This window comes from Pseudorasbora parva, chromosome 14 (assembly GCF_024679245.1).
Source record: "Pseudorasbora parva isolate DD20220531a chromosome 14, ASM2467924v1, whole genome shotgun sequence".
NCBI lineage: Eukaryota > Metazoa > Chordata > Actinopteri > Cypriniformes > Gobionidae > Pseudorasbora > Pseudorasbora parva.
In genome coordinates this window covers 17,682,963-17,707,549 of record NC_090185.1, presented here as the reverse complement: position 1 = coordinate 17,707,549, position 24,587 = coordinate 17,682,963, and the positions used below count along the sequence as shown (strand labels likewise).

At 35.2% G+C, this 24,587-nt stretch overlaps 1 protein-coding gene across 4 annotated transcripts in view; it reads left to right on the top strand.

Moving 5' to 3' along the window:
* Positions 1 to 2,148: 2,148 nt before the first annotated feature.
* Positions 2,149 to 24,587, top strand: part of glsa (glutaminase a) — a 25,502-nt gene continuing 3,063 nt past the window's right edge. The window contains exons 1-17 of one of the 4 annotated variants that reach the window (XM_067415722.1): positions 2,150 to 2,463; positions 9,485 to 9,575; positions 9,750 to 9,868; positions 10,730 to 10,859; positions 10,953 to 11,032; positions 11,154 to 11,317; positions 12,441 to 12,499; positions 14,341 to 14,373; positions 14,467 to 14,525; positions 16,016 to 16,082; positions 16,174 to 16,224; positions 18,029 to 18,205; positions 18,315 to 18,446; positions 18,535 to 18,627; positions 22,004 to 22,065; positions 22,172 to 22,248; positions 22,385 to 22,448. In XM_067415722.1, the coding sequence (XP_067271823.1) occupies positions 2,306 to 2,463; positions 9,485 to 9,575; positions 9,750 to 9,868; positions 10,730 to 10,859; positions 10,953 to 11,032; positions 11,154 to 11,317; positions 12,441 to 12,499; positions 14,341 to 14,373; positions 14,467 to 14,525; positions 16,016 to 16,082; positions 16,174 to 16,224; positions 18,029 to 18,205; positions 18,315 to 18,446; positions 18,535 to 18,627; positions 22,004 to 22,065; positions 22,172 to 22,248; positions 22,385 to 22,448 (1,616 nt within the window). In that variant the 5' untranslated portion in view covers positions 2,150 to 2,305. Of the gene's footprint in view, positions 2,464 to 9,478; positions 9,576 to 9,749; positions 9,869 to 10,729; positions 10,860 to 10,952; positions 11,033 to 11,153; positions 11,318 to 12,440; positions 12,500 to 13,582; positions 13,607 to 14,340; positions 14,374 to 14,466; positions 14,526 to 16,015; positions 16,083 to 16,173; positions 16,225 to 18,028; positions 18,206 to 18,314; positions 18,447 to 18,534; positions 18,628 to 20,061; positions 20,357 to 22,003; positions 22,066 to 22,171; positions 22,249 to 22,384; positions 22,449 to 24,587 lie in introns of those variants that run through there. The other 3 variants (XM_067415719.1, XM_067415723.1, XM_067415724.1) reach the window with 3 other exon arrangements.

Sequence of the window (24,587 nt, the reverse complement as noted above, 5' to 3'; positions counted from 1 at the left end):
TATCAGCTTTTCCAAAAAACAAAACAAACAAACAAAAATAGAATAAAAACAATACTAGTGAAGGTTTATTTTGGATCCGCACTGCAGGATTTCCCATGACGCCTCTCCTACATGATTGGGTTTAACCATGTACGTGTGTCCTAATATCTCACTCTGTGAAAGGCCATATGTAGATCTTCTTGTCTTCAGTGGGATCGAGGAAACATGTCTAATTGTAAATTTACTACTTTTAAAATCCATTTGAGTTGTCTTGTGCATTAAAATAAAAGGTAATATAATATCATATAATATAATATAATTTATAATATAAAAACAGCAAATAAATAATGAGAATTGTAAAATATAGGCTATATATATATATATATATATATATATATATATATATATATATATATATATATATATATATATATATATATATATATATATATATATATATATATATATTAATGTTTTAAAAAATAGATATTAAAAGCACACAAATTGGCATTTATTGAATAACTATAACCTTTGGTTTGTTAATTGCAAATGATAACCTAACCATATGTTAACCATTAACTTTATTTTTAAATAGTTTTCAATGTGTACACTTTATTGTTATTATTATTGTATTGTAAAAGTATTAATTGTATATGAAACTGCTTAATTTGTCTAATAGTTTTCCCTCAGATGAGATCAACAAAGAAGTTGTTTTGTACATTATTCCTGAAACCATACCATGTGTGTCATTTTAATTAAATATAACAATATATATTTTTATTTAAAAATATATATTTAGTAGTATTACTAATATATTATATACACACTAGAGTATGAAATATCTTAAATTAAAATAAATAATATATAATAAAAAGCCATAAAAATAATATTATATTTTTATTATATAAATATTACTTAATATGTTTGTGCATGTATATATATAACAAAATATGTAACATTTTTAAATTTAAATTAAATTATTAATCATAGTGTGTGTGTGTGTGTGTGTGTGTGTGTGTGTGTGTGTGTGTGTGTGTGTGTGTGTGTGTGTGTGTGTGTGTGTGTGTGTGTGTGTGTGCGCGCGCGCGTGCGTGCGTGCGTGCGTGTGTACACACATTATGATTAATAATTTTAATTTAATAATTTATTAAATTTTGACATCCACTTGAGTTATATATATATAGCCTATGAAATTACATTTAAATTAAATACAACAAAATATATTTTATATATTTGATGTTTCTAAATAATAATTTCACATATTTTAATATAAACGCTAACATATTAAATATTTTAATAATAAAATATAAAAATGAATAATAATCCCAATATGTCTTAAAATATTATGTTCATTTTTAAATTGCCCACAAGGTGGCAAAATAGCCTAAGGTATTGGCCTGCTTTTGAAAAAGGGGAACTGCGTATTTGTAGCGTTCATATGCTAATAATGTTCCATTATGAGTATATATTTACATATACTTGATTTATACATGATTATATATTATTTTATTTGCTTTGAGAAAAAAGAACAAATTATCATTCATTATAGTTTTAACCGATGTCGTGTAAACAAACATGCTTTAGTTAGGAATCAGTTAAATGTGACTTGTATCAATTAGATGTTTATTAAAACAGACGTTTTGGATCAAAGCAGCCTTTTTCATGAGGGTTTCGAGTCCACATTCAACTATACGGGTTGGTTTTGAGGATATCTAGAACAATAGCGCGTCTTTGTCGGGACAAATTCTTCAGTTTTACATCTAAACCTCCAAGCGTGAGACCTCGCCGGGGCTTTTACAGTGTTTGCATTGGCCATTATAATAATAGCAGTCCAGTCATCCGTCGAGAAGCTTTGAACAGAACACACAGGTTATATCACGCTGTGACCTGGCAGCGGCTGTAACGGCTTTCAAATGTGAGAAGGGCTCTGCTCTGACCAACAACTATATAAGTAATGGGTAAAAATATGTGTGGGACACGTTTATTGTTGTTACATACTGTTTGACACACTATCTTTCACATAAAGTATGCAGTGTGTGTCAGTGTGTACTGCCCACCACGCGCTTGACGCACGCTGCGCAGCCAGCCCCCCTCTACGAAGCGCAGGGAAGTGTGAACGTCATAACGATGATTGACAGGGGCCCAAGCCAATCAGCGTTCGCCATGACGTGCTTCTTTCGCCACTCGCGTGAAAACACACCGAGCAGGGAAGACGAGGAAAGAAACCGGCACGACTGTCTAAATTAACGGATATTCTCATAAACTATACTGTAATATTACTAGTATTACTGTGGGAAAATACTCTGTTTAGTCTGTCGAGTTTGAAATGTTACAGTTTAGGTTCTCGAGGGCGTTAAAGGAGTTTTGCAAACCTAATCTAAGGCGCATTTTGAAAAATAATACAGATCACACAACAACCGCCGGAGGATGCGCATCTTCATATACACGGCCCCTGTGCACACAGACAGATGCGAGCACCGAGAAGTGAGTAACGAGTGATGAAAACCAGCTTAACATCGATAGAACATGGTCATTATAGAGCTTTGGTTTCACTTTTAAAATGTATGGATTTGATCCATCCATTCATTCATTCGTGTGGGGGGCCTCATCCCTACAAATGATCCCCAGACCTTGTTCACACTGATGGAATATGTGATTTTTCTTTTGTTTTGTTCTGTAGCTATTTAGAGTTTTAGATCTTTTTTTAGGTGGACAAGATGTGTAGGACAGAAAGAGAAGGAGATTGTTCAAAGGATGGGGGCCAAATTCCCATGGGCCTCTAATGTCCTCTGTGAATAATTGGAAAGGTTGCACTTTAAGGGTGGATTTTGATGCATTTTTAAGCAGTTTATTTTTATTTTATTAAAAAAAAAAATAGTAACGAATCAGGATATTGGTAGTATAGAAAATTCTAGAATCTTTTGTTGTGATTGATATTTGGACAGTAAATGTTAAAAATAAGTAATTGATTTACCTGTACTGACTATTTTAGGCTGGACACTAGAATATATTTGAAATTTAATTATCAAATAAATGGTAGGCTGATTAATTGCTAATATTTTGATGTTATGAGGATCCCTGTCCAATTCTGAAACCCACTGACAGCTTTGAAAATGTTTTACATTTTTGAGTAAATTTTCAGTAATGTCTGTTTACTTCTAAAAAGTTATTCAGGCTTGTTTTGTTATCAATAAATATTATTTTTTTAAATATTAGTTTATGTACGGCCAGATCAGCCACTTTCTCTTCCTTTAATGAAGGCATTAAAAGCTCGGAAGTGTCGAATCTGGGGTTTTCCTCAAAAACATTTCCTTTAAATCTACTGCTCTTCAGCCGACCTCTCAGTATGCACTGGATGTGTCACAGTAGCTCATGCTTTCATTTTAGTATACATTCTTTCGCTATGCGTAGTGAGTATTTGTCCTTAGAGAGACAGAATGACCTTTCTCTCCATCTGTCTGTCAAGTAGTTTTGAAAGTCAAGTCTAAGCTTATTGTAACATCAGTAAATTTCTGTCTGGGGAAATGTTGTCATTTTTGCCAGCATGCAATGCATGTTCCAAAATGTTATGAGCTGCACTGTCTGCTATTAGGGCTGTCACTTTTTATTCGATATTCGAATATGCATTCAAGACGTGAAATATCTGTAATACATAAACTATCTGGTTTTTAAAGTGCCATAGCACATAAGACCCTTTTTTTTATTGTTTGCCAGCTCATCCAATAGAAGGTGCTCTAAACGTATTGTAGCGTAGGCCCAAATAGAGCGAATAATAGCCCAGTCTGTTTTGAAAATGGAAGATAACTCTCAGAACGACCAGCCTGAGTGGACAATTATGGCACCATCCCATCTTAAAAGTAGTGTCTGGAAACATTTTGGGTTCTACACCATATATGGTAAAGTAGTCGTTAGACACAGGCTGTAACAAATACCCACTTCTTTCAACACTGACGCGCAAATACCTGTGTGTGGCAGGCACGTCTGTGCACTCCGAACGAGTGTTCTGCACCGCGGGGAACATCGTCAATAAAAAGAGAGCCGCATTTGGTCCAGATATTCTAATACATTGGTTGATATTTGATATCAATTCGAATTAGATTTTTCTAAAAAATGACAGCCCTACCGGCATAGATTGCTGCCTTTTAGGACAGTTAGTGATTGATTTTAAATGTTCTACATGGGCAGGAACAATTTGTTATACAAGGAGATACAATTTACAGTTGAAAAATAGTTTTCTTAGTTTCTTAATAGCCTGTTGCTAAGCTAACAGCATAACACACACAGTACTCATACTGCAGCATACACAAATAAGTAACTCGAACACAAGATATATAATTTACGATTGCTTTAGTTGAGTTTGCTGTTAGCATGTTGTTAAGTTAATGCTGTAATACTGAAATAAGTAAATGGCAGAAAGGAGATATGATTCGCAATTGATTTGGGTAACATTTGTTGATAGCATGTTGCTAAGCTAACAATGTTATTGATAGCATGTTGCTAAGCTAACAATGTAATACTAAAATAAATCAAAAGCAGACAGGAAATATGTTTTGCAATTGATTTGAGTAGTTTGCTGTTATTATGTTGTTAAGCTAACAGCATAATACTCACATAAGTAAATAGCACTTAAGATAAAATATCCACGATTGTTTTTAGTAGAGTTTGCAGTTACCATATTTGTTAACACTGTCATACAGATATAAGTAAATAGCAAACAGGAGATATGATTCACGATTTGAGTAGAGTTTATTAATAGCACGTTGTTAAGATAATAGCATAATCCTCAAATAAGTAAATGGCACATAAGAAAACATTTGCAATAGTTTTTTAGTAGCGTTTTCCATTAGCATTTTGCTAAACTAACACTGTCGTACTGAAACTAGTAAATAGCTGACAGGAGATATCATTCACGATTGATTTGAGTTTGTTGATAGCATGTTTGCTAGGCTAATAGCATAATACTCAAATAAGTAAATGATAGACAGGAAATATCATGATTCGCAATAGTTTTTTAGTAGAGCTTGCTAATTGCATGTTGTGAGGCTAACAGCATAATACTCAAATAAGTAAATAGCAGACAGGAGATATGATTCGCAATTAATTTGAGTAGAGTTTGTTGATAGCATGTTTGTTAAGCTAACAGCATAATCCTCAAATAAATAAATAGCACACAAGATGGATCATTCGTAATTGGTTTAAGTAGAGTTTGCTGTTAGCATGTTGCTAAGCTAACATCGTACTACTAAAATAAATAGCATAAAAGAGATATGATTCACAATTGATTTGAGTAGAGTTTGCTGTTAGCATGCATTGTCATTTTTAATTAGGCTGAACTGTTTGTTTTTGAATACCTTGCTTTCAGGGTTAAAATATTAGTACATTATATATTGTGCACTATGTTGAATGGATTTTTCCACCAAGCTTGTTGCAATGCATTCTGTATTTGTATTTTCACATAAGATTTGGCCAATCAAAGTATTTTAGTGTTTTAGTCAGGATCACACATATGGTGCCTGAAATGCAGCCTATGCTGTCAGTACACTAGGATTTGGAACATTTCCAGACTTTTTATATGTAGTAGCAATAGAGGATGGCATGAGCTGGTCACATTCAGACGGATGCTGAGTTAATTCTACGAGGACAGCCTTCCCACCAGTCTTTTTTTTAGCCCTGCTGATTGGTTCAATTGAACAATCCAACAGTTCATTAGTGAACCCGATACCCTTTTAATTTCTCTCAATATCACTATTGCTTTCATATAACGCTCTCCAGCATGTTACCAGGGCTTTGCTCTTGTTCTTTGCACTGTAATTCATGGTGTCAGGTTTCTGAGGCACATGTGCTCTGTCCTGAGGGAGTCCACCAGACATGTGGCCTCTTCATTTTTCATCAAACAAACAGGGTGGTTATACTGATATACTGGCATTACAGATGGTTAGTGTTATGAATTAGATTTTTCACCTGGTGGATGATAAACTGGGCGAAAAAAATCCCATCTTGACATTTAATCCTCAAAACGCTATTAACCACATAGCAACACCCTGGCAACCATTCAGGGGAGTTAAGCATTTTACAGGGGAGTTTCAAGGAGGCAAACACCAGTTATTTTCTTTTTTGAAAGCACAATTTTTAAATAAACTCCCATTTTAAGGTGCAGTCACATTTACTGTTGCTCTGCGAAAATTTGCGGGCAAAATGCAGTAATTTCAAAAGGATTATGCGAGATTAGGCATTTCACGTGAGGGCATAACATTTCACCACACAGATTTTGCTCGTGTTCAGGTTCACCATGTTGTAATTTTCATAGTCAACAAAGATTGTTTGTACTAAAATAATTGCCAATTTTTCTTATAGTTGTTTTTGTGGGTTTTTACACAAATCCTGCAGTGCAAACACTAACGGGAGTATCAAATGAATCACCTCACAGCAGAATCCCGAGCTTCTGAGATTAATCTGACATGATGGCACAAGCTGTGTGTGTGTCACGCTGGCATTGATGGCATCTCCGCAAGACATTGCTGCATTGAAACTATGCCAGGTTATGCCTGAGCATCTTCTACCAAATTTTGAAGGGAAAAAAAACAAGCCAGTGAGCAGTGATTGTGAATGGAAATGGCAATATCAGAAATGTCACGTTGAAACCGCTTTGTATTCTTTTTTTTACAAATAGTGGAATATTATATTAGAAAATCATGGTAATACCATGGTACTTTTCAAGTTAGTGGCAGCTGGTTCATTATCTGGTGTTTTAATCACTGCAGGCCAAAATATGTTGCAGACTGCATGAGCATGCGATTCTGTTTTGCCGGTTGTTTGACTGATTCTCGTTGAGGGGGAAGAAGATAATGAAGATATTGTTGAAGAATCATCTCACCTACAGCTGTTCACACACACACACACACACACACACACACACACACACACACACACACACAATTGTTTTTGTTAAATGTGGGGACATTCCATAGGTGTAATGGTTTTTATACTGTACAAATCGTATTTTCTGTCCCCTTACACTGCCCCTGCCCCTAAACCTACCCATCACAAGAAACATTCTGCATGTTTACTTTCTCAAAAAACTCATTCTGTATGATTTATAAGCCTTTTGTAATACCGGTGTCATACCCATTATACACATTTGTGTACTGATATTGCACAAAAACAAGCACACCCACACACACGGACAGACAGCCACCCCCACAAGAAAACAGGGTTTGTGCTTGCTTTTCACCCCAACAAGGACAACAAAACTCTTCCCTCATACACAAACAACCCTTCTCTTTATCTCTTTAATCTCCGTTTAAAAATGTTCTTCCACAAAAACACACTCTTTTTGAAATATTCACTGTAATTACCATGGTAATCATTTAATACCATAGTATAACCACTGTACTTTTACTACAAGTGTTTACTGTAGATTTGCATACATATTTGATTTAAAAAAAAAAATAATAATAATAATTTCAGGATGGTACCAAGGACAAGTACAGCTAAAAACACCAGAGAGAAATAGATTTTTGGTTTCTTTTGGCCATTGAATTTTGGATGTTGGAACTGAGGTGAATTTATCAGTGAGCATATGTTGAAATGTAGACTAGATGTTGATAATGCTGCTGAGAGACGGTGACAAAAACAATAGCTTTAACTTTATTTACGTACTGTAATTTACTGGAAAATTCTTTAAAAAAATGTAATTAGTCAAAGTTATGTTTTGAAAAAGTGGTAAGTTACATTTTTTAAAGTGAGGAAAAGAGTTTCAGAAGTAATCCAGTGTGGATGCTAATCATGCTAATCCTGTTTTGTTACCATCTCATATAACTTAATGTTAAATAACCATCATAAAAACAAACAAGCAATGTGTTTATTGAGTTGTGTCAGCAAGTGGATTATTTCCGGTGTGTTTGTGTGTAAAAATAGCCTGCGTCAGAGAGTCTGTTTGGCGCGGTGCCTGTGCATTAGCGAGGATCTGAGAATTTGCTAGGAAGTGAAGGCTTAACTCAGCATCAGTATACGGGACGGGAGGGGCCGATGCTCTTGTCAGGTTACGTGTCCTAGTTTAATGCCTTACCAGGTCAGACGGCCCGCACCAGAGCACTGGTTGTGTTTGGCACACAGTAATGCCGTCTGATATTGTTTTGTCGAACGGCTGTGCTAATATTGGCAAGGCTGATTAATCGACCAATATTTTATATTTTGAGTTCTGTGTCCGTGTTTAAAAATTCTATTGACAGCCTCAACAATGGATACTATTTAAAAATATTTATTTATCAATATTTTGAGAACATTGTTTTGTATATTATTTTATGCATACATCATTTGTTTATTTTTTATACATATTTTTGTGGGTTTATTTTCATTTTTTTCTGTTATTTATTAACTCATCTCTATTTGAATTCAGTCAGATGTCTTCTTTTGATTAGTGTTGTAAATGTAAATGTAAAAAGTTTTTGCATTTATGTGTATTTATTTTAGTCAGTGATTTAAATGTCTGAATGTCTCTCATTTCTGTTTTATTTCTCTCTCTCTCTTTTGGTTGGTCTGCGAACTTTGCATTTTTTGTGTAAGTATTTTAAAGTTCATTTTTATTTTGTGTCATTTATTTTGGTCTTTCATTTGTTTCTTACTCCTGCAAAATGTCATGCTTGCTATTCCCATTCCCACTCTGTGTTCTAGAACCACATGTATCATCCCGAAATAACGTCACAAAGGCCTTGAGCCGCTATTGGTCAATACTGTTGAACCTACATATATTCTTTAAGAATATATAAATATACTATACTAATTGAAGTTAGTGTCTCTTAATTTCATTTCTGGATGGTTTGTGGTCAGAATATAAGCCAAAGTGTTTCTTATTCAAGGCCTTAAATGGAATTCTGTAGCTATCCTACAATGCCACCCATTGTTGAAACTTCTCTGCATCTGCTCTAGGAAGTCCTTGGAAGTTTTATTCCCAAATGCTTTACTAAGCTCCAGCTTAACATATTAAACCTTCGCAAACCTGAAATATATACAACTACCTTTTCTAACAGACTAACCTTTTTCCTGAGAAAAAGATGGGTTTCAGACAACCTTAAAATGTCAGGCAGTGGTAAAACGCATTTTCCCCTTCATAAAGAAACATGCATTACACAAATAAAGCTAACAACAGCTAACAATTAGGCCTAATACATTTAACTAGATCTAAATAATTTGCATGGCAAGATTCTCCTTAAGCTGCCATGACAGTGGTCAAAATTACCATAGAAGAAGATGCTAAAAACCTGCTATTAAACATTAGTGGCAGACTCTGAGAATTTGTTAGCATTAGCAAATATATTTTGGGCCTGACCCTTTTTACAAACTGCCTTGCATTTTGAGAGTAATTCTGAGACTAAAAAAAAACATGAAATCTCAGTGCTACCTCTCCTGCTGCTGATAAACCCTTTTCGTTGAATATAGTTTGTCTATTTTTGTTGTCTGTCTGCTTACTGTATTCCTTGTGTGTCTGTTCGCGTCACAGGAGAAGGAAGGCAGGCATTTTGCCCAGCCTGGAAGATCTGCTGTTTTACACCATTGCAGAGGGCCAGGAGAAAATTCCAGCTCACAAATTTACCACGGTAAAACCACACACCAGTCTGGCCAAAGAGAGCAAGGCCATTGCTTCCATATCTCTTATAGCATATATCTTGGTTTTCAAATAGTCGTATCTAGAATGACGACTCCTGTTCCTGAAGGTTAAATGAAAGGCAAGATTTGTTGTAAATCTAGGGTGAATGTTGTTGTTTTTTTAGGCGCTGAAAGCCACAGGTCTGCGTACTGGAGACCCTCGTCTTAAGGAGTGCATGGAGATGTTAAAGGTCACCCTCAAAACCACATCAGATGGTGCTCTGGATCGACATCTCTTCAAAAAGTAAATATATGGGCTACGTTAAACTAAACCCTTATTTGTTTAAAGCTTAAAATGAAAACTGACTAACAGTTTTAGTTGAGAAAATAAGAATATATTGTCTGTATTGTATCTATCCCAGTTCTCAGTATTTCTTCAGTTGAGTATTTCTGTTAAAGTCCAGTGGTGGAAATTTACCATATTTAGCTTTCAAATGTCACCTTATTTAGAAAGCAGTAGCTGTTACTTAAGCACAAGTTTTCAAAGGTCAGCAGTTTTCCAAGGACATTTTTTAAAGGTTCTTTAAAAGTCCTGCAGTGTATGAATTATTCAGTACCGGTTATAGTTCAGAAAATACAAATAAAATGAGCTAAGACTTAAACATAACCATGCAGCTCTGTATATTACAAGTGAATGCAAGAATGTTATAATTAGAAAAATAGATTATGAAGTTTTCCACAAATTTTAATTGAATTTGTATTATTTTATCAGTGTAATTTTAATTTTATTATAGGTTTTTTTATTAATATTTTTTATTAGCTTTTATTTTTATAACTTTTTAGTTATTTTTTTATGTGCTTTTATCATTTTATTTGGGCTGCAACTAATAATTGTTTTGAGAATCTGTTAGTTGATCAATTTTTTTCCCCCGATTAATCTGATTTTATATATATATATATATATATAGAGAGAGAGAGAGAGAGAGAGAGAGAGAGAGAGAGAGAGAGAGAGAGAGAGAAAATTTAATTCATATTATTTACTTTATGTGCAAAAACGTTTATAGTAAATAATAGTTTTAGCTTTAGCTACCCAATAATAACCCTGCATGAATGTACTGATAATAATAATAAAGATTGATAATGATGAACTTTTTTCTTCCTACAGGTGTGTGCAAAGCAACATTGTGTTGCTAACTCAGGCTTTCCGGAAAAAGTTTGTCATTCCCGACTTTCAGTCGTTCACCTCTCACATCGATCAAATTTATGAGAGTGCTAAATCAATGTCAGGTGGCCAGGTACGGTTAAAGGATAATCGAACACAGTGTGGATTTCTGAGGCGATTTGTTTACAGATATTTTTACATTCTGTTTTGCCACTTTTTTTTGTAGGTGGCAGATTACATTCCTCAGCTGGCGAAATTCAGTCCTAATCTCTGGGCCGTTTCCCTTTGCACTGTAGATGGCCAACGGTGAGCTTTCTGTCTTTAGTACAATAGCAACATGGTTTCGATTTTGCTTTGATTAACAATTAGATTGATCGAATTTGTATGCACTGTCATAATTCTAAATCTGACGTATTTTATGTTGCAGATACACAGCGGGTGACACGAAAGTTCCATTTTGTCTGCAGTCGTGTGTGAAACCCTTAAAATACGCGATTGCGGTTCACGATCACGGCACCGAATACGTGCACCGCTTTATAGGGAAGGAACCCAGCGGTCTTCGTTTCAACAAACTATTCCTTGATGAAGATGGTAAGGATTTCTATTGGGAACAAAAGTAACTCAGGCAAAAAGTAGTAGGCCACGTAAAATCACAGAGTGGGGTCAGGTCATACTGAGGCGCACCGTGTGTAGAAGTTACCAACATTGAGCGCTTTCATGGAATGGGTTTCCATGGCTGATCTGCAGCATCCAAGCTTTACATCACCAAGTGCAATTTAAAAGTGTCGGATGCAGTGGTGTAAAGGAAACTGCCACTGGATCAGTGGAGACGTTTTCTCTGGAGTGACCAAACACGCTTCTCTGTCTGGCAATCCGATAGATGAGTCTGGGTTTTGCGGTTGCTAGGAGAACGGTACTTGCCTGGCTGCATTGTGCCAAGTGTAAAGTTTGATGGAGGCGGGATTATGGTGTGGGTTGTTTTTCAGAGGTTGGGCTTGGCCCCTTATTTCCAGTGAAAGGAACTCTTAATGCTTCAGCATGCCAAGACATTTTGGACAATTTCATGCTCCTAACTTTCTGGGAACAGTTTGGGGATGGCCCCGCCTATTCCAACATGACTGCGCACCAGTGCACAAAGCAAGGTCCATAAAGACATGGATGAGTGAGTTTGGTGTGGAGGAACTTGACTGGCCTGCTAAGAGTCCAGAACTCAACCCAATAGAACACCTTTGGAATTAATTAAAGAGGAGACTGCGAGCTAAGCGTTCTTGTCCAACATCAGTGTCTAACCTTACAAATCCGTTTCTAGAAGAATTATAAAAAACAAACACATAAACATAAACACACTCCTAAACCTTGTGGAAAGCCGTCCTAGAAGAGTTGAAGCTGTTATCGCTGCAAAGGGTCGGCCAACTCCATATTAAACCCTATGGATTATAAAGTCAGGTGTCCCAAAACATTTGGCAATATAGCGTATTTAATTTAAATTCTTTCTTTTTTTTTTGTATTATTGCTTTGTCAAGACTATAATTCTTATTACCATAAAGCAAAACAATTTCATTATTGTAGCATAAAAAACAATAATATTAAATTATACAAAATATTTTAAATTAAAGTAATGAGAATGTAAAGAGAACCCAGGATAATAGAGAATTGCAGTAAAAGTGAATGAAATGTTTTGTTTATTGATTTCATATTTCATCTGTTTTTCCAGATAAACCTCACAATCCCATGGTAAACGCTGGCGCCATAGTTTGCACTTCACTTCTCAAGGTAAATCTCATTCTTATCTTCTCATCCTTCTATAGTTTTGATAATGTTTGTGGATGTTTGACGTGAGAACGCAGCAGAGGGACAAATGGATTTAATCTGATTACTTTCCCTCTCTCATCAGATTACGGTTATGAATAATCATACTGAAAGGATTATATTGAAGAGAGGGAAACGGAAGTGGGATGAGGGTAAAGAGCAAACAGATGCAAGAGAATAATAGTCAGGAATTTTTGCAATATGATTGAAGAATGAACACTTTATTAACAAAATGGGAGAAACGAGAGGAAGATGTTCAAAATAGAATAGGCAAAAGCAGTGTTTACCAGTCAAAAGTTTGGAAACATTAAGGTTTTTTAATGTTTTTGAAAGTAGTCTCTTCTGCTCACCAAGGTTGCATTTATTTAGTCAAAAATACAGTAGAATTAGTAATATTGTGAAATATTATTACTATTTAAAATAACTGTTTTCTATTTGAATATATTTCCTGTGATGGCAAAAATTATTACTCTCTTCAGTATCACATCATCCTTCAGAAGTCATTCTAATATGCAGTTTTGCAGCTTACTATATATTACAAGAAAAGGTTCATTAAAATTGTAATAATATTTTCAGAGTATTACTGTTTTTACTGTATTTTTAATTACATTAAATTAAGAGTCTACTTTCAAAAATGTTTTAAAAAAACCTTAATGTTTCCAAATTCATTTTTGAGTGTCTGTGTGTATATATAAAATGTTTTGATTGTTCTACGAGTAGGCAGAATAAACTGTCATTTCAAAAAAGCCACAATCTGTATTTAGCATCCTTGCTAAAAAAGTATGCTAACCTGTTAAAACTATGATAAACAATGCTACAAGCAAAAATGTTTAAGTAGATATTTATAACAACAGAACTATAACATAATTTTTTTTGTAATTTACAAATTTGTAATGAAAGTTTGTGGCGTTTAAGGTAAATGCAGTGCATGATGCGCATCTTTCTCAGGCCTGTCGGGGTGGTAATGTGTGATGTCTGTGTGAAGGCTTTTTGTGGTTTTATTGTTGTTGCGTATTTTACAGCATTAGGAACTGTGGGAAATTTTGACCCTCCAACAGGTCAATGACGTTGGTAATTTCCCTTTCATTTATTTGTTTTTCCTCATTGAACAAATTTCAAACTAGGCTAATGCTAAGCTACATTAGCACAAGTCTGACAAATTCATTGCTTTGACTGAAAATCATATGTGATTCTGATTAATTACTGTGGGAACAGGAATCAAGCTTTATTTTAACTGTTTTTTTTTTTCTTCTTTACTTACAAATTCAAATGTTTAGTAATATACAGTACCTTTTCTTTGTAAAGAAACATTTCTTCAATGTGGAAAAAAAACTAGAGCCTCAAATCAATGCATTACAGTTTCTTTAGAACTCTACTAAAACAAACTTACAGACAACACACAGTTCAAATTACTTGTCAATTTAGTGTTTATATTGTTCTTTTAATCTTAGTTTTGTCTGATTTTCCCACACCCCCTTTAACAACTTACATTTGTGATTCCACTGTAATAATAATACTTACCTGAACACACACACTGTTTGCCTTTATTTCTTTGAATGATGTTACTCAAATCTAGTGAGCCAGAATCCTCGTAATTTTTTTCATCCTTCATTTGAAATGCTGTAAAGAAAATATTTTATGATTGTCTAATCTGTTTTAATAGAATATCTGTCTACAATGTGTATGTCTAAATATTGTGGTAGTTTAATAATGTTTCCTATAACTGAATGGCCATGTTGTCAGTTTTTGTGTGACTATACATTTCAATTATACAACACATTCATCAGTTTATTTTTGATTTTCAGCAAGGGGGAGGCAACGCTGAGAAGTTTGACTATGTAAGTAAAATACAATATCTTTCTTTTTGTCAGATTTGTATTGTTAATCATGTTAAGAGCTCTGTTGTTTAATGAAGTGTTTTGTTGTTGTAGGTGATGAACTTTATGAAGAAGTTAGCCGGAAATGAGTATGTCGGTTTCAGCAATGCTACGTAAGTGTTCCAGATACTAACAGAATATAACGTTAGGGGAATGTTAGAGGATAACGTTAGGGGAACATTAGAATATAACATTAGCCTGACTAGCCAGACCCACATTAAGATGAAGTTGGGTCTGGGAACACACCATTGACAGGGCTCAATCCGAGGGGCGGGATAAACGGTTGTCTTTCAAACTCCCTCTGCACACGGTGGGATAGAGCTACCAGAGCAACCAGAACAACAAAGAAGGTGTGGAGCTATTTGATAGATTCAACTTTTGCTGCATCTGCTCAGCAAAACTCCGAACACATCTTCCTTTTTTAGGAAGGATTTCAGTGCCTTTCTTTGTACTTTTGTCAAAGAAAGCTTAACTCCAAGTCTTCCAGAGTCGCGGCCAAAGCCGATTCGGAAGACCACTGTTCGCCAGCTTCTTTGCTATCATTATGTTAAGCCCGCCCACTGACTCTATACACGATGTGATTGGCCTGACCAGAGTTTGGTTTTTCCAGCTCATAAGCCAACGGTGAGTTGCTAGACGCCCTGGCTGCAAATTAGATTTTCTGTTGCTTGGGTGCATCTAGATTTCTAGGCTAATATAACATTAGAGGAACGATAGGATATAACATTAGGGGAACATTAGAGTTAGAGGATAACGTTAGATGAATGTTAGAAGATTGTTAGGGGACGTTAGAATATAATGGTATGGGGACATTAGAATATAACGTTAGGGGAACGTTAGAATATAATGTTAGGAGACTGTTAGATAAGGTTAGGGGAATGTAAGAACAACATTAGGGGAATGTTAGAATATAACAGGGGAATGTAAGAGGATAATGTTAGGGCTAAAATATAACATTAAGGGAATGTTAGATTATAACATTAGAGTAAAGTTAGCACTTTGGGATTGTTTTTAACTATGAAAAGGGCTTTACAAATAAAATATATTATTATTATTATTATTATTAAAGTTACAATAACGTTTTACAAACCAAAAACTATCATTCTATTTTCGTTAAGAAAATAGACCTGACAAACCAAAAACAAACCTTGCACCAAAATAAATGAGAAAGTGGAGTTATGAGGGCCAGACACAGTATTTTATCTAACCGTCTTGCTGTTGTCAGTGTTATTTAAATAAATGTTTATTAATTAGAAAATGTTTATTTTTATTTTACATGCATACAGAGACATTTAGTGGAACATTAGGTCATGAATATTAGCCTCAAAAGTCATGGAAATGTATTGGTAGAAATGTGCATGTACATTTATTGGTAGAAACCCTGTAATAACAATGATCTTTCACTATTCTAGTGACTACTCTATAGACTTCTTGAAGTACTTTTTCATTTAAATAAAGAGTTCAATTAATTTAAAAAAAAATAATGAATCAACTATTGACACAGTAGTGGCACAAACACTTTTACGTAACATTGATATCAAATTTTAAGTAAGTTATTACTTAAACTTTCTTTAAAATTAACATTTTTTCTTGTTCTTGGCAGGTTTCAGTCAGAGAGATTGTCAGGTGACAGAAATTTTGCCATTGGTTACTACTTGAAGGAGAAGAAGGTACACACATTTTTTACACATTTTACCAAAATGTGAAGACCATTGAAATTCCACTAAAATATAATTTTTTGTTTTTTTTCCATACGTACAGTGTTTCCCAGAGGGTACAGATATGATTTCCGTCCTGGACCTTTACTTTCAGGTTAGTATAAGTTAAACAATCATTTTCACACAATTTGTTAGTTTGGAAATGAGTGTTGAAAATGTAGCTACCAACATTTAAGCAATACAAGTTATATTGACAGTTGAGTAAAATTTCAACAAAGTTAAAAAGATTCCAAATTTAACTTAAAACATTTTTTCCACATTAACGCATTATTTATTTTACATTTTAAATAGATTTGTATCTTTTAAAATAAAAGTTAGGTAACATTTGTGATTTGATTTGTATTGTAAGATTAGGAAAAATATGTATTTTAAAGGGCTCTAAACAGACTTTTTTTTTGTTTACATAAAATGTAATTATTTTAGTGGTTAAAAGTACATACTTATATTTTTGTTACGTACAAATTCCCCCAAATAATTGTGTAGTTTAAGCATTTTAGACAATCTTTTCAGTGATACAACTAAGAATTAAGTATTTCGTTCTATAATATTTAGATGTAATATGCAAATATTTTTTAATTTATGCACTTACAACAAATATGATTGGCAACAAAACATTTGATGCGGTTTCCACTCATGACCGGGAACAAGCAAACACACCTGCAGAACTGACGCTCCGGAAAAACAAACTGCATCCACTGTTTCCTTAACGCTGGGTTACTTGAGAAGCTGAACAAGGCTATCTTTCTCTCACAACCAGAAACATACTTCTTTAGTTATATTGTTAGATTTCACACTTCTTTAGTTGTTAGTTAGATTTCATGGTCTGAAAACTAAAGGACAGCGCTGCCCACGGCTTCCGTAACCGAACAAAGCTCGTTTATGGGTGTGCTCTCGCTCTCGCTCTGGTTCAAAGTACCTATACAAGGAATTCCACCCTTTATGACTTCTTAAAGGGCTCTATTGAAAAAGAAACATTCTGAAACTTGTTCGAATCCTGAAGGAGTGTATTTGAGATAGAAATACTCTGTCATACTTCCAACTCATTAGAATCCAAGTCTTTAACAGTGTAAATAAGTCAGAATACTTTAAATACTGGTGGTCGCCTATTTAAAACAAAGGCGTAGTTTGATGACGCCAAGTTTGAGGGCAGAATCACCTCACAGATGAACAAAAAGAATCAGGATAGGACTCGGGCAGAAATCATGTTAATGGGTGCAATTATTAATATTACTGTAGTATGAAGAAGAGTAGGACCGATTGTTGAAGGAGCTGAGCAAGGCCGCTGGAGCAATTGTTGCGCAACACACAAAGGGACTTTTATTATGACGGGACACAGTCGCTGGCGCCATTTACGTTTTTTACGTTCCTGAGTATTAGGTAACACTGCTCTGTTTATCATATTAGATGCATTTAATTACTTTAAAATTATGTTATGACATTACTCTGCTCCGCTCAGCGGCTGCTGTGACACTTGTTTACACTGAAGTAAGACTAAAGCGTTTCTGCCAAATAAAACCGGAAACCGAGAGTAACGCAGATATGACGCAATTGACAGGCGACTCCCTCAAACGTCCCGGTCCTTAGTTAAAATAGCAATTTTCTCACAATTTACAAATAGTTGGAAACATTTGGGATGGTGTAAGAACTCAACTGAACAAAATATGTAACACTGGCCTGGTGGTTTTGGGATATTTTCCTGCAAAAATCCTACATAGTGCTCCTTCAAGGGAGTTAAACAGTGACAGTGCTTACTGATAGAGCGAGAACTTTTCATGCCCAGTCAGCAACATTACACACTAAAGAAAGTTGAAAATGTAAAAAACGTATAATAATGACCCCTTTCAGATTTAAATATCAGAAAACCTATGATTAAACTTGTTTTTGCTTTGTTTAATTAGCTGTGCTCCATTGAGGTAACCTGCGAAAGTGCCAGTGTCATGGCAGCTACCCTGGCGAATGGCGGCTTCTGTCCAATCACGGGCGAGCGTGTGCTGAACCCAGAGGCCGTACGAAACACTCTGAGTCTCATGCACTCCTGCGGCATGTACGACTTTTCCGGGCAGTTTGCTTTCCACGTGAGTTTGGCACATACACGCACCTGGGGAAATGTCTGGCGGTTGCAGTTCAATGAAAACGAACACATTCACAATCTACATCTAATTGAAGTTGTGTGTTGTGCTATAGGTTGGTCTCCCGGCTAAATCTGGTGTTGCCGGAGGCATCCTGCTGGTGGTGCCCAATGTGATGGGCATCATGTGTTGGTCTCCTCCTCTTGACAAACTGGGCAACAGTGTGCGAGGAATCCAGTTTTGCACGGTACTAAATCGATATCATCTCAGTGAATGAACTGATAGCTATCTTGCTCTTCAACTGGATTTAAGTCTTTCGTTCTATCCTTCTGCAGGATCTGGTCCAGCTCTGCAATTTCCACAATTATGATAATTTACGCCACTTTGCCAAGAAACTGGATCCACGCAGAGAAGGCGGAGACCAACGGGTGAGTGACAGATTCAACCGTCCAACCACAAACAACATGCAACTGATGCAAACAGGGGTGGGCAATATCCTGGCATTCATTTTTGAATATTGTTGTACAAAACAAATATTGAATTACATTCATATAGACAATGAAAAAGCACTTATTAGATAAAAATAGGTATGTAATCCTTAATATTTAATTGAACTTCTGTTAAGCCACTGCTCCCTTCGTTTTCTGTTGCTACGGCTGTTAAGCTTTCCTACTTGTCAATTAATATGATGTATTTATAATAATTAAGTATTATCTGGATTCTTTAATATGTACATGTACATGCATTACAAAAGTTTAGAAACATAAGTTTGGAAACATAAGTATTTTTAATGTTTTTGAAAGAAGTCTCTCTATTTGATCAAAAAATACAGAAAAAAAAGAGTTCTGGATTTATATTTTAATATATTTTATTATATATGCAATCTTTCAGAAATCATTCTAATATGCAGATTTATATATTTTTAAAGAAGTTAATAACTTTATTCAGCAAAGATGTTTTAGAAAATGTTTTTTTTAAATAAATGATGGGCTTTTTAAAAATTATTATTCATTAATGAATCCTGAAAAAAAGTATCACAGGTTCCAAAAAATGTTAAGCAAATGTTTCCAACATTGATAATAAAATTATAAATCATCATATTAGAATGATTTCTGAAGGATCATATATATATATATATATATATATATATATATATATAATTTATTACTTTATTCTTTATTTTTAATAAATGTAGGCCTACTTCATTTTTGTTTGATGAACATAACTTTAGACACTGTTATAAACCAAATGGCATTTAAAGAGTGAACTAAAACTCTTCTGTCATTGCAAAATAGCTCACAAAACTAATGCTAGTTTGCAGACGCCACTTGGTTTGATATTTTATTATTAAATGTAATTCAAATCGTGCATTAAACAGGACTTAAGTGTCTGTTTTGTATTTGGGTGCCACTGTATATCCCACCACTAGATGCAACTAACGCAAACGATCTTGTAATGTTGACATTGTTTGGTTGTGTGTGTATGTATATTATTGTATGCTGACAAAACAATCCTGCAGCACTTTTCTTGGCAATTGCATATTTCATTTCCTCTTCAATGTCTGCCCTCTGCTGGACGACCAGGCTTCTCTCTGCTTTTAAACACCACTACCATCCATGTGACTTTATTTAGGATGTTAAACATTTTACTGCTTGAACTGCGTATTCCTGCTAAGATTTAGACCTTTACATTTCTATACTAGCCAATAACACCTCAGTCCCGTTCTGATTGACTGGCTTGCTCAAGTTTCCACCGTTTCCGTGTTTTCCTCTTTCTCTGCCATCCATACTAATCCAAGCAGGAAATTCCATGATGAAATAATCTAATCTGATAATCTATCCGTGTCCGTATTGGTTGAACAGCAGCAGCAGAATCTCGAACCGCTGGACTATACGAGCCTTCAGAAGGAACTAGCGCTCACTGACAAAGTGTGGAAAAAAGTCTGTCCTTCCGAGACGGACGAGGACACTTCCACCTCTGTAGTCTATAGGATGGAAAGCGTGGCAGAAAGAAACTAGAAGAGCCCCTCTCGCACACACAACAGCGCACACTCTTCCTTTTGTCATCCATTCATTTTCTTGGGGTCATCACTCCTTTGGGATTAGAGAGTTTTTATTTTTTATTTTTTTATTTTATCTCTCTTTTGTTTCATCTGGTTTTGTTTTGCTTTGTTTAGTTTGATTTGTTTTTTTGGATTTGTTTAGATTTTTTGTTTTGTTGAGTATTTGTTTTTGTTTTTTTTGTAGAGGATTAGGTTTTTTGTTGAGTATTTGTTTTGTTTTTTTGTAGAGGATTTTTTTGTGGAGGATTTGTTTAGTTTTTTGTTTTGTGGAGGATTTTTTTTGTTTGTTTTTTGTTTTGTGGAGGGTTTTCTTTTTTTTGCTTGAAATGCACACTGTGGAACATGAGAAAAACCTTTAAGTTTAATGTGCTGTTAATTTGTTCAGTTTGGGGGTATCAGCAAGGACCATATGATACAATAGGATATCAGTATCTGGGTAATGATATAAAAATATTGTGATGCAGTTGTTTATTGTAAGTATTTTTTTTCACCACTAGCTAAAATACTTTCTCCTGTCCTGGTTTAATGTGAAGAGATATCTAGCCAAATAAGTAAACCATTCGTACGTTAAATCCCTGAACCTGCCTGACACAGCAACATTGAGTTTTGGAGTGGTCCTTATGTGGTTAAGAAACCCTAACTATTAGTATTATTTTTATAAATTATATAACTATTATAAATTATTTTTTCAATTCTGTTTGTTGCTGCTAGCGGCACAAAAATGACGTACGCCTTTGAAGTTTACTAAGTTCTTTATGCCGTACAAGTTATAAGTTATTTCTAATACTAAACATCGAAGACCATCGGAAAGAACTGTTCTTTACGTTTATCTTCTTCTTTACAAAGTAGATTATCAATGGAAGGAATTGTACAAGCACAAACCAAACTGTATGTTTCAAAACCAAAGAAGTGATTTAACGCTAACTAGAGCAGAACTAGTCAACTATGATCAGATTGGAAAGATTGTGTGACTGGTGGTTGGTTTCACAATGCAAGTTTTTCTAAATGTCATCCTGTATTCAAATCATCTGTAACCTTGTTTCACTTGAATTAAATATTTACTGTAGCAGTTTATTGATGCCATAAAAGTTTTTCATTACTTTGTATGTTTAGGGAATCATTTCTGAAACTGTGCCTCTTGAAATCCAGGAATGTGCTTACAAATTGCTAAATTAAAAGTTAAGCAATTAGTTTTTTACTGGATACTTTTTAACTACTGACTACTTGAACGTGGTTTTATTCTATATTTTAGACTATATTTATTGCTGAATTTCAAGTGACTGGCATTTCATTTTCTCCATTATAAAACAGTTGGAAAGGGATTTTTATGTCTTTTACCTGATTTGTTTCAGTTTTTAAAACCTTGGACATCATTGACATTATGAAATGCTTCGGCAATATGAATGTGACCTGAAATGCGCAACTATTCAAAAACCATTTGTTTGTGCCGATAAGATTATCTTCTTTTAAAAATATTGATTTTTATTTATTTTGTCATTGTGCTTTACTGTTTTAATAAATGATTAATCAAAACATTTTGTTTTACTTAGTGTGTAGTTTGTTACTGAAAACATTGTTATTTTAAGCAAGTGATTTTTTTTTTGTTTAACTGTCCTTTTGTTTATGCAATTTCGACCCTTCAGGCTATAGGATCTCTTGGTGATTTGTTCTAGTTTTTCTATTCGTTGATGTCATGCTAATGTAGTTAATGTACCACAAACAACTCATTTGTTTTCTTCCAGGTCAAGTCGGTCATCAACCTGCTGTTCGCGGCTTACACAGGGGACGTGTCTGCTCTGAGGAGGTAGCAAAAATCGTGTTTTTGCATGTAACTACACAATTTGCGTAGTTTAAATCCCATTAAACCCTCCATTTTGATTATCTGCATTCTTCATGTTTGTTTCTCGTAGGTTTGCGCTCTCATCAATGGATATGGAGCAGAGAGATTACGACTCGAGGACAGCTCTTCATGTAGCGGCCGCTGAAGGTAGGGTGACTCATCTATTGATATCATGTTTTTCAACCCCCCGGAATTTGGCTTGCTGTTTGTTTCCTGTGACTGACCTAATTTTCTCTCCACATTGTGTGGAAGCCATTGTAATGTGCACTTTTGTGACTTTTAGGTCACGCTGAGGTTGTGCGTTTTCTCCTAGAAGCCTGTAAGGTGAACCCGGTGCCCAGGGACAGGTACGAATCTCAATAACTACTAGCATAGATCTTTGCGTTTTGATAGACTGATAAATATGAAAGTGTGTGTGTGTGTGTATATATATATACAGTCTTGTTCAAAATAATAGCAGTACAATGTGACTAACCAGAATAATCAAGGTTTTTAGTATATTTTTTATTGCTACGTGACAAACAAGTTACCAGTAGGTTCAGTAGATTCTCAGAAAACAAATGAAACCCAGCATTCATGATATGCACGCTCTTAAGGCTGTGCAATTGGGCAATTAGTTGAATTAGTTGAAAGGGGTGTATTCAAAAAAATAGCAGTGTGGCATTCAATCACTGAGGTCATCAATTTTGTGAAGAAACAGGTGTGAATCAGGTGGCCCCTATTTAAGGATGAAGCCAACACTTGTTGAACATGAATTTGAAAGCTGAGGAAAATGGGTCGTTCAAGACATTGTTCAGAAGAACAGCGTACTTTGATTAAAAAGTTGATTAGAGAGGGGAAAACCTATAAAGAGGTGCAAAAAATGATAGGCTGTTCAGCTAAAATGATCTCCAATGCCTTAAAATGGAGAGCAAAACCAGAGAGACGTGGAAGAAAACGGAAGACAACCATCAAAATGAATAGAAGAATAACCAGAATGGCAAAGGCTCAGCCAATGATCACCTCCAGGATGATCAAAGACAGTCTGGAGTTACCTGTAAGTACTGTGACAGTTAGAAGACGTCTGTGTGAAGCTAATCTATTTTCAAGAATCCCCCGCAAAGTCCCTCTGTTAAAAAAAAGGCATGTGCAGAAGAGGTTACAATTTGCCAAAGAACACATCAACTGGCCTAAAGAGAAATGGAGGAACATTTTGTGGACTGATGAGAGTAAAATTGTTCTTTTTGGGTCCAAGGGCCACAGGCAGTTTGTGAGACGACCCCCAAACTCTGAATTCAAGCCACAGTACACAGTGAAGACAGTGAAGCATGGAGGTGCAAGCATCATGATATGGGCATGTTTCTCCTACTATGGTGTTGGGCCTATTTATCGCATACCAGGGATCATGGATCAGTTTGCATATGTTAAAATACTTGAAGAGGTCATGTTGCCCTATACTGAAGAGGACATGCCCTTGAAACGGTTGTTTCAACAAGACAATGACCCAAAACACACTAGTAAACGGGCAAAGTCTTGGTTCCAAACCAACAAAATTAATGTTATGGAGTGGCCAGCCCAATCTCCAGACCTTAATCCAATTGAGAACTTGTGGGGTGATATCAAAAATGCTGTTTCTGAAGCAAAACCAAGAAATGTGAATGAATTGTGAATGTTGTTAAAGAATCATGGAGTGGAATAACAGCTGAGAGGTGCCACAAGTTGGTTGACTCCATGCCACACAGATGTAAAGCAGTTTTAAAAAACTGTGGTCATACAACTAAATATTAGTTTAGTGATTCACAGGATTGCTAAATCCCAGAAAAAAAAATGTTTGTACAAAATAGTTTTGAGTTTGTACAGTCAAAGGTAGACACTGCTATTTTTTTGAACACACCCCTTTCAACTAATTGCCCAATTGCACAGCCTTAAGAGCGTGCATATCATGAATGCTGGGTCTTGTTTGTTTTCTGACAATCTACTGAACCTACTGGTAACTTGTTTGCCACGTAGCAATAAAAAATATTCTAAAAACCTTGATTATTCTGGTTAGTCACATTGTACTGCTATTATTTTGAACAAGACTGTATATATACTGATCAGATAAAACATTATGACAGATGAAGTGAATAACACTGATTCTCTCTTCCTCATGGCACCTGTTAGTGGGTGGGGTATATTAGACAGCAAGTGAACATTTTGTCCTCAAAGTTGATGTGTTAGAAGCAGGAAAAATGGGCAAGCATAAGGATTTAAGCGAGTTTGACAGAGGACAAATTGTGATGGCTAGACCATCTCCAAAATTACTGCTCTTGTGGGGTGTTCACAGTCCGCAGTGGTCAGTATCTATCAAAAATGGCCAGGAAAAAAAGGAAGGAACAATGGTGAACCGGTGACAGGGTCATGGGTGGCCAAGGATCATTGATGCACGTAGGGTGCAAAGGCTGGCCTGTGCAGTTCGATCAAACAGACGATCTAAAATGGCTCAAGAAGTTAATGCTGATTCTGAT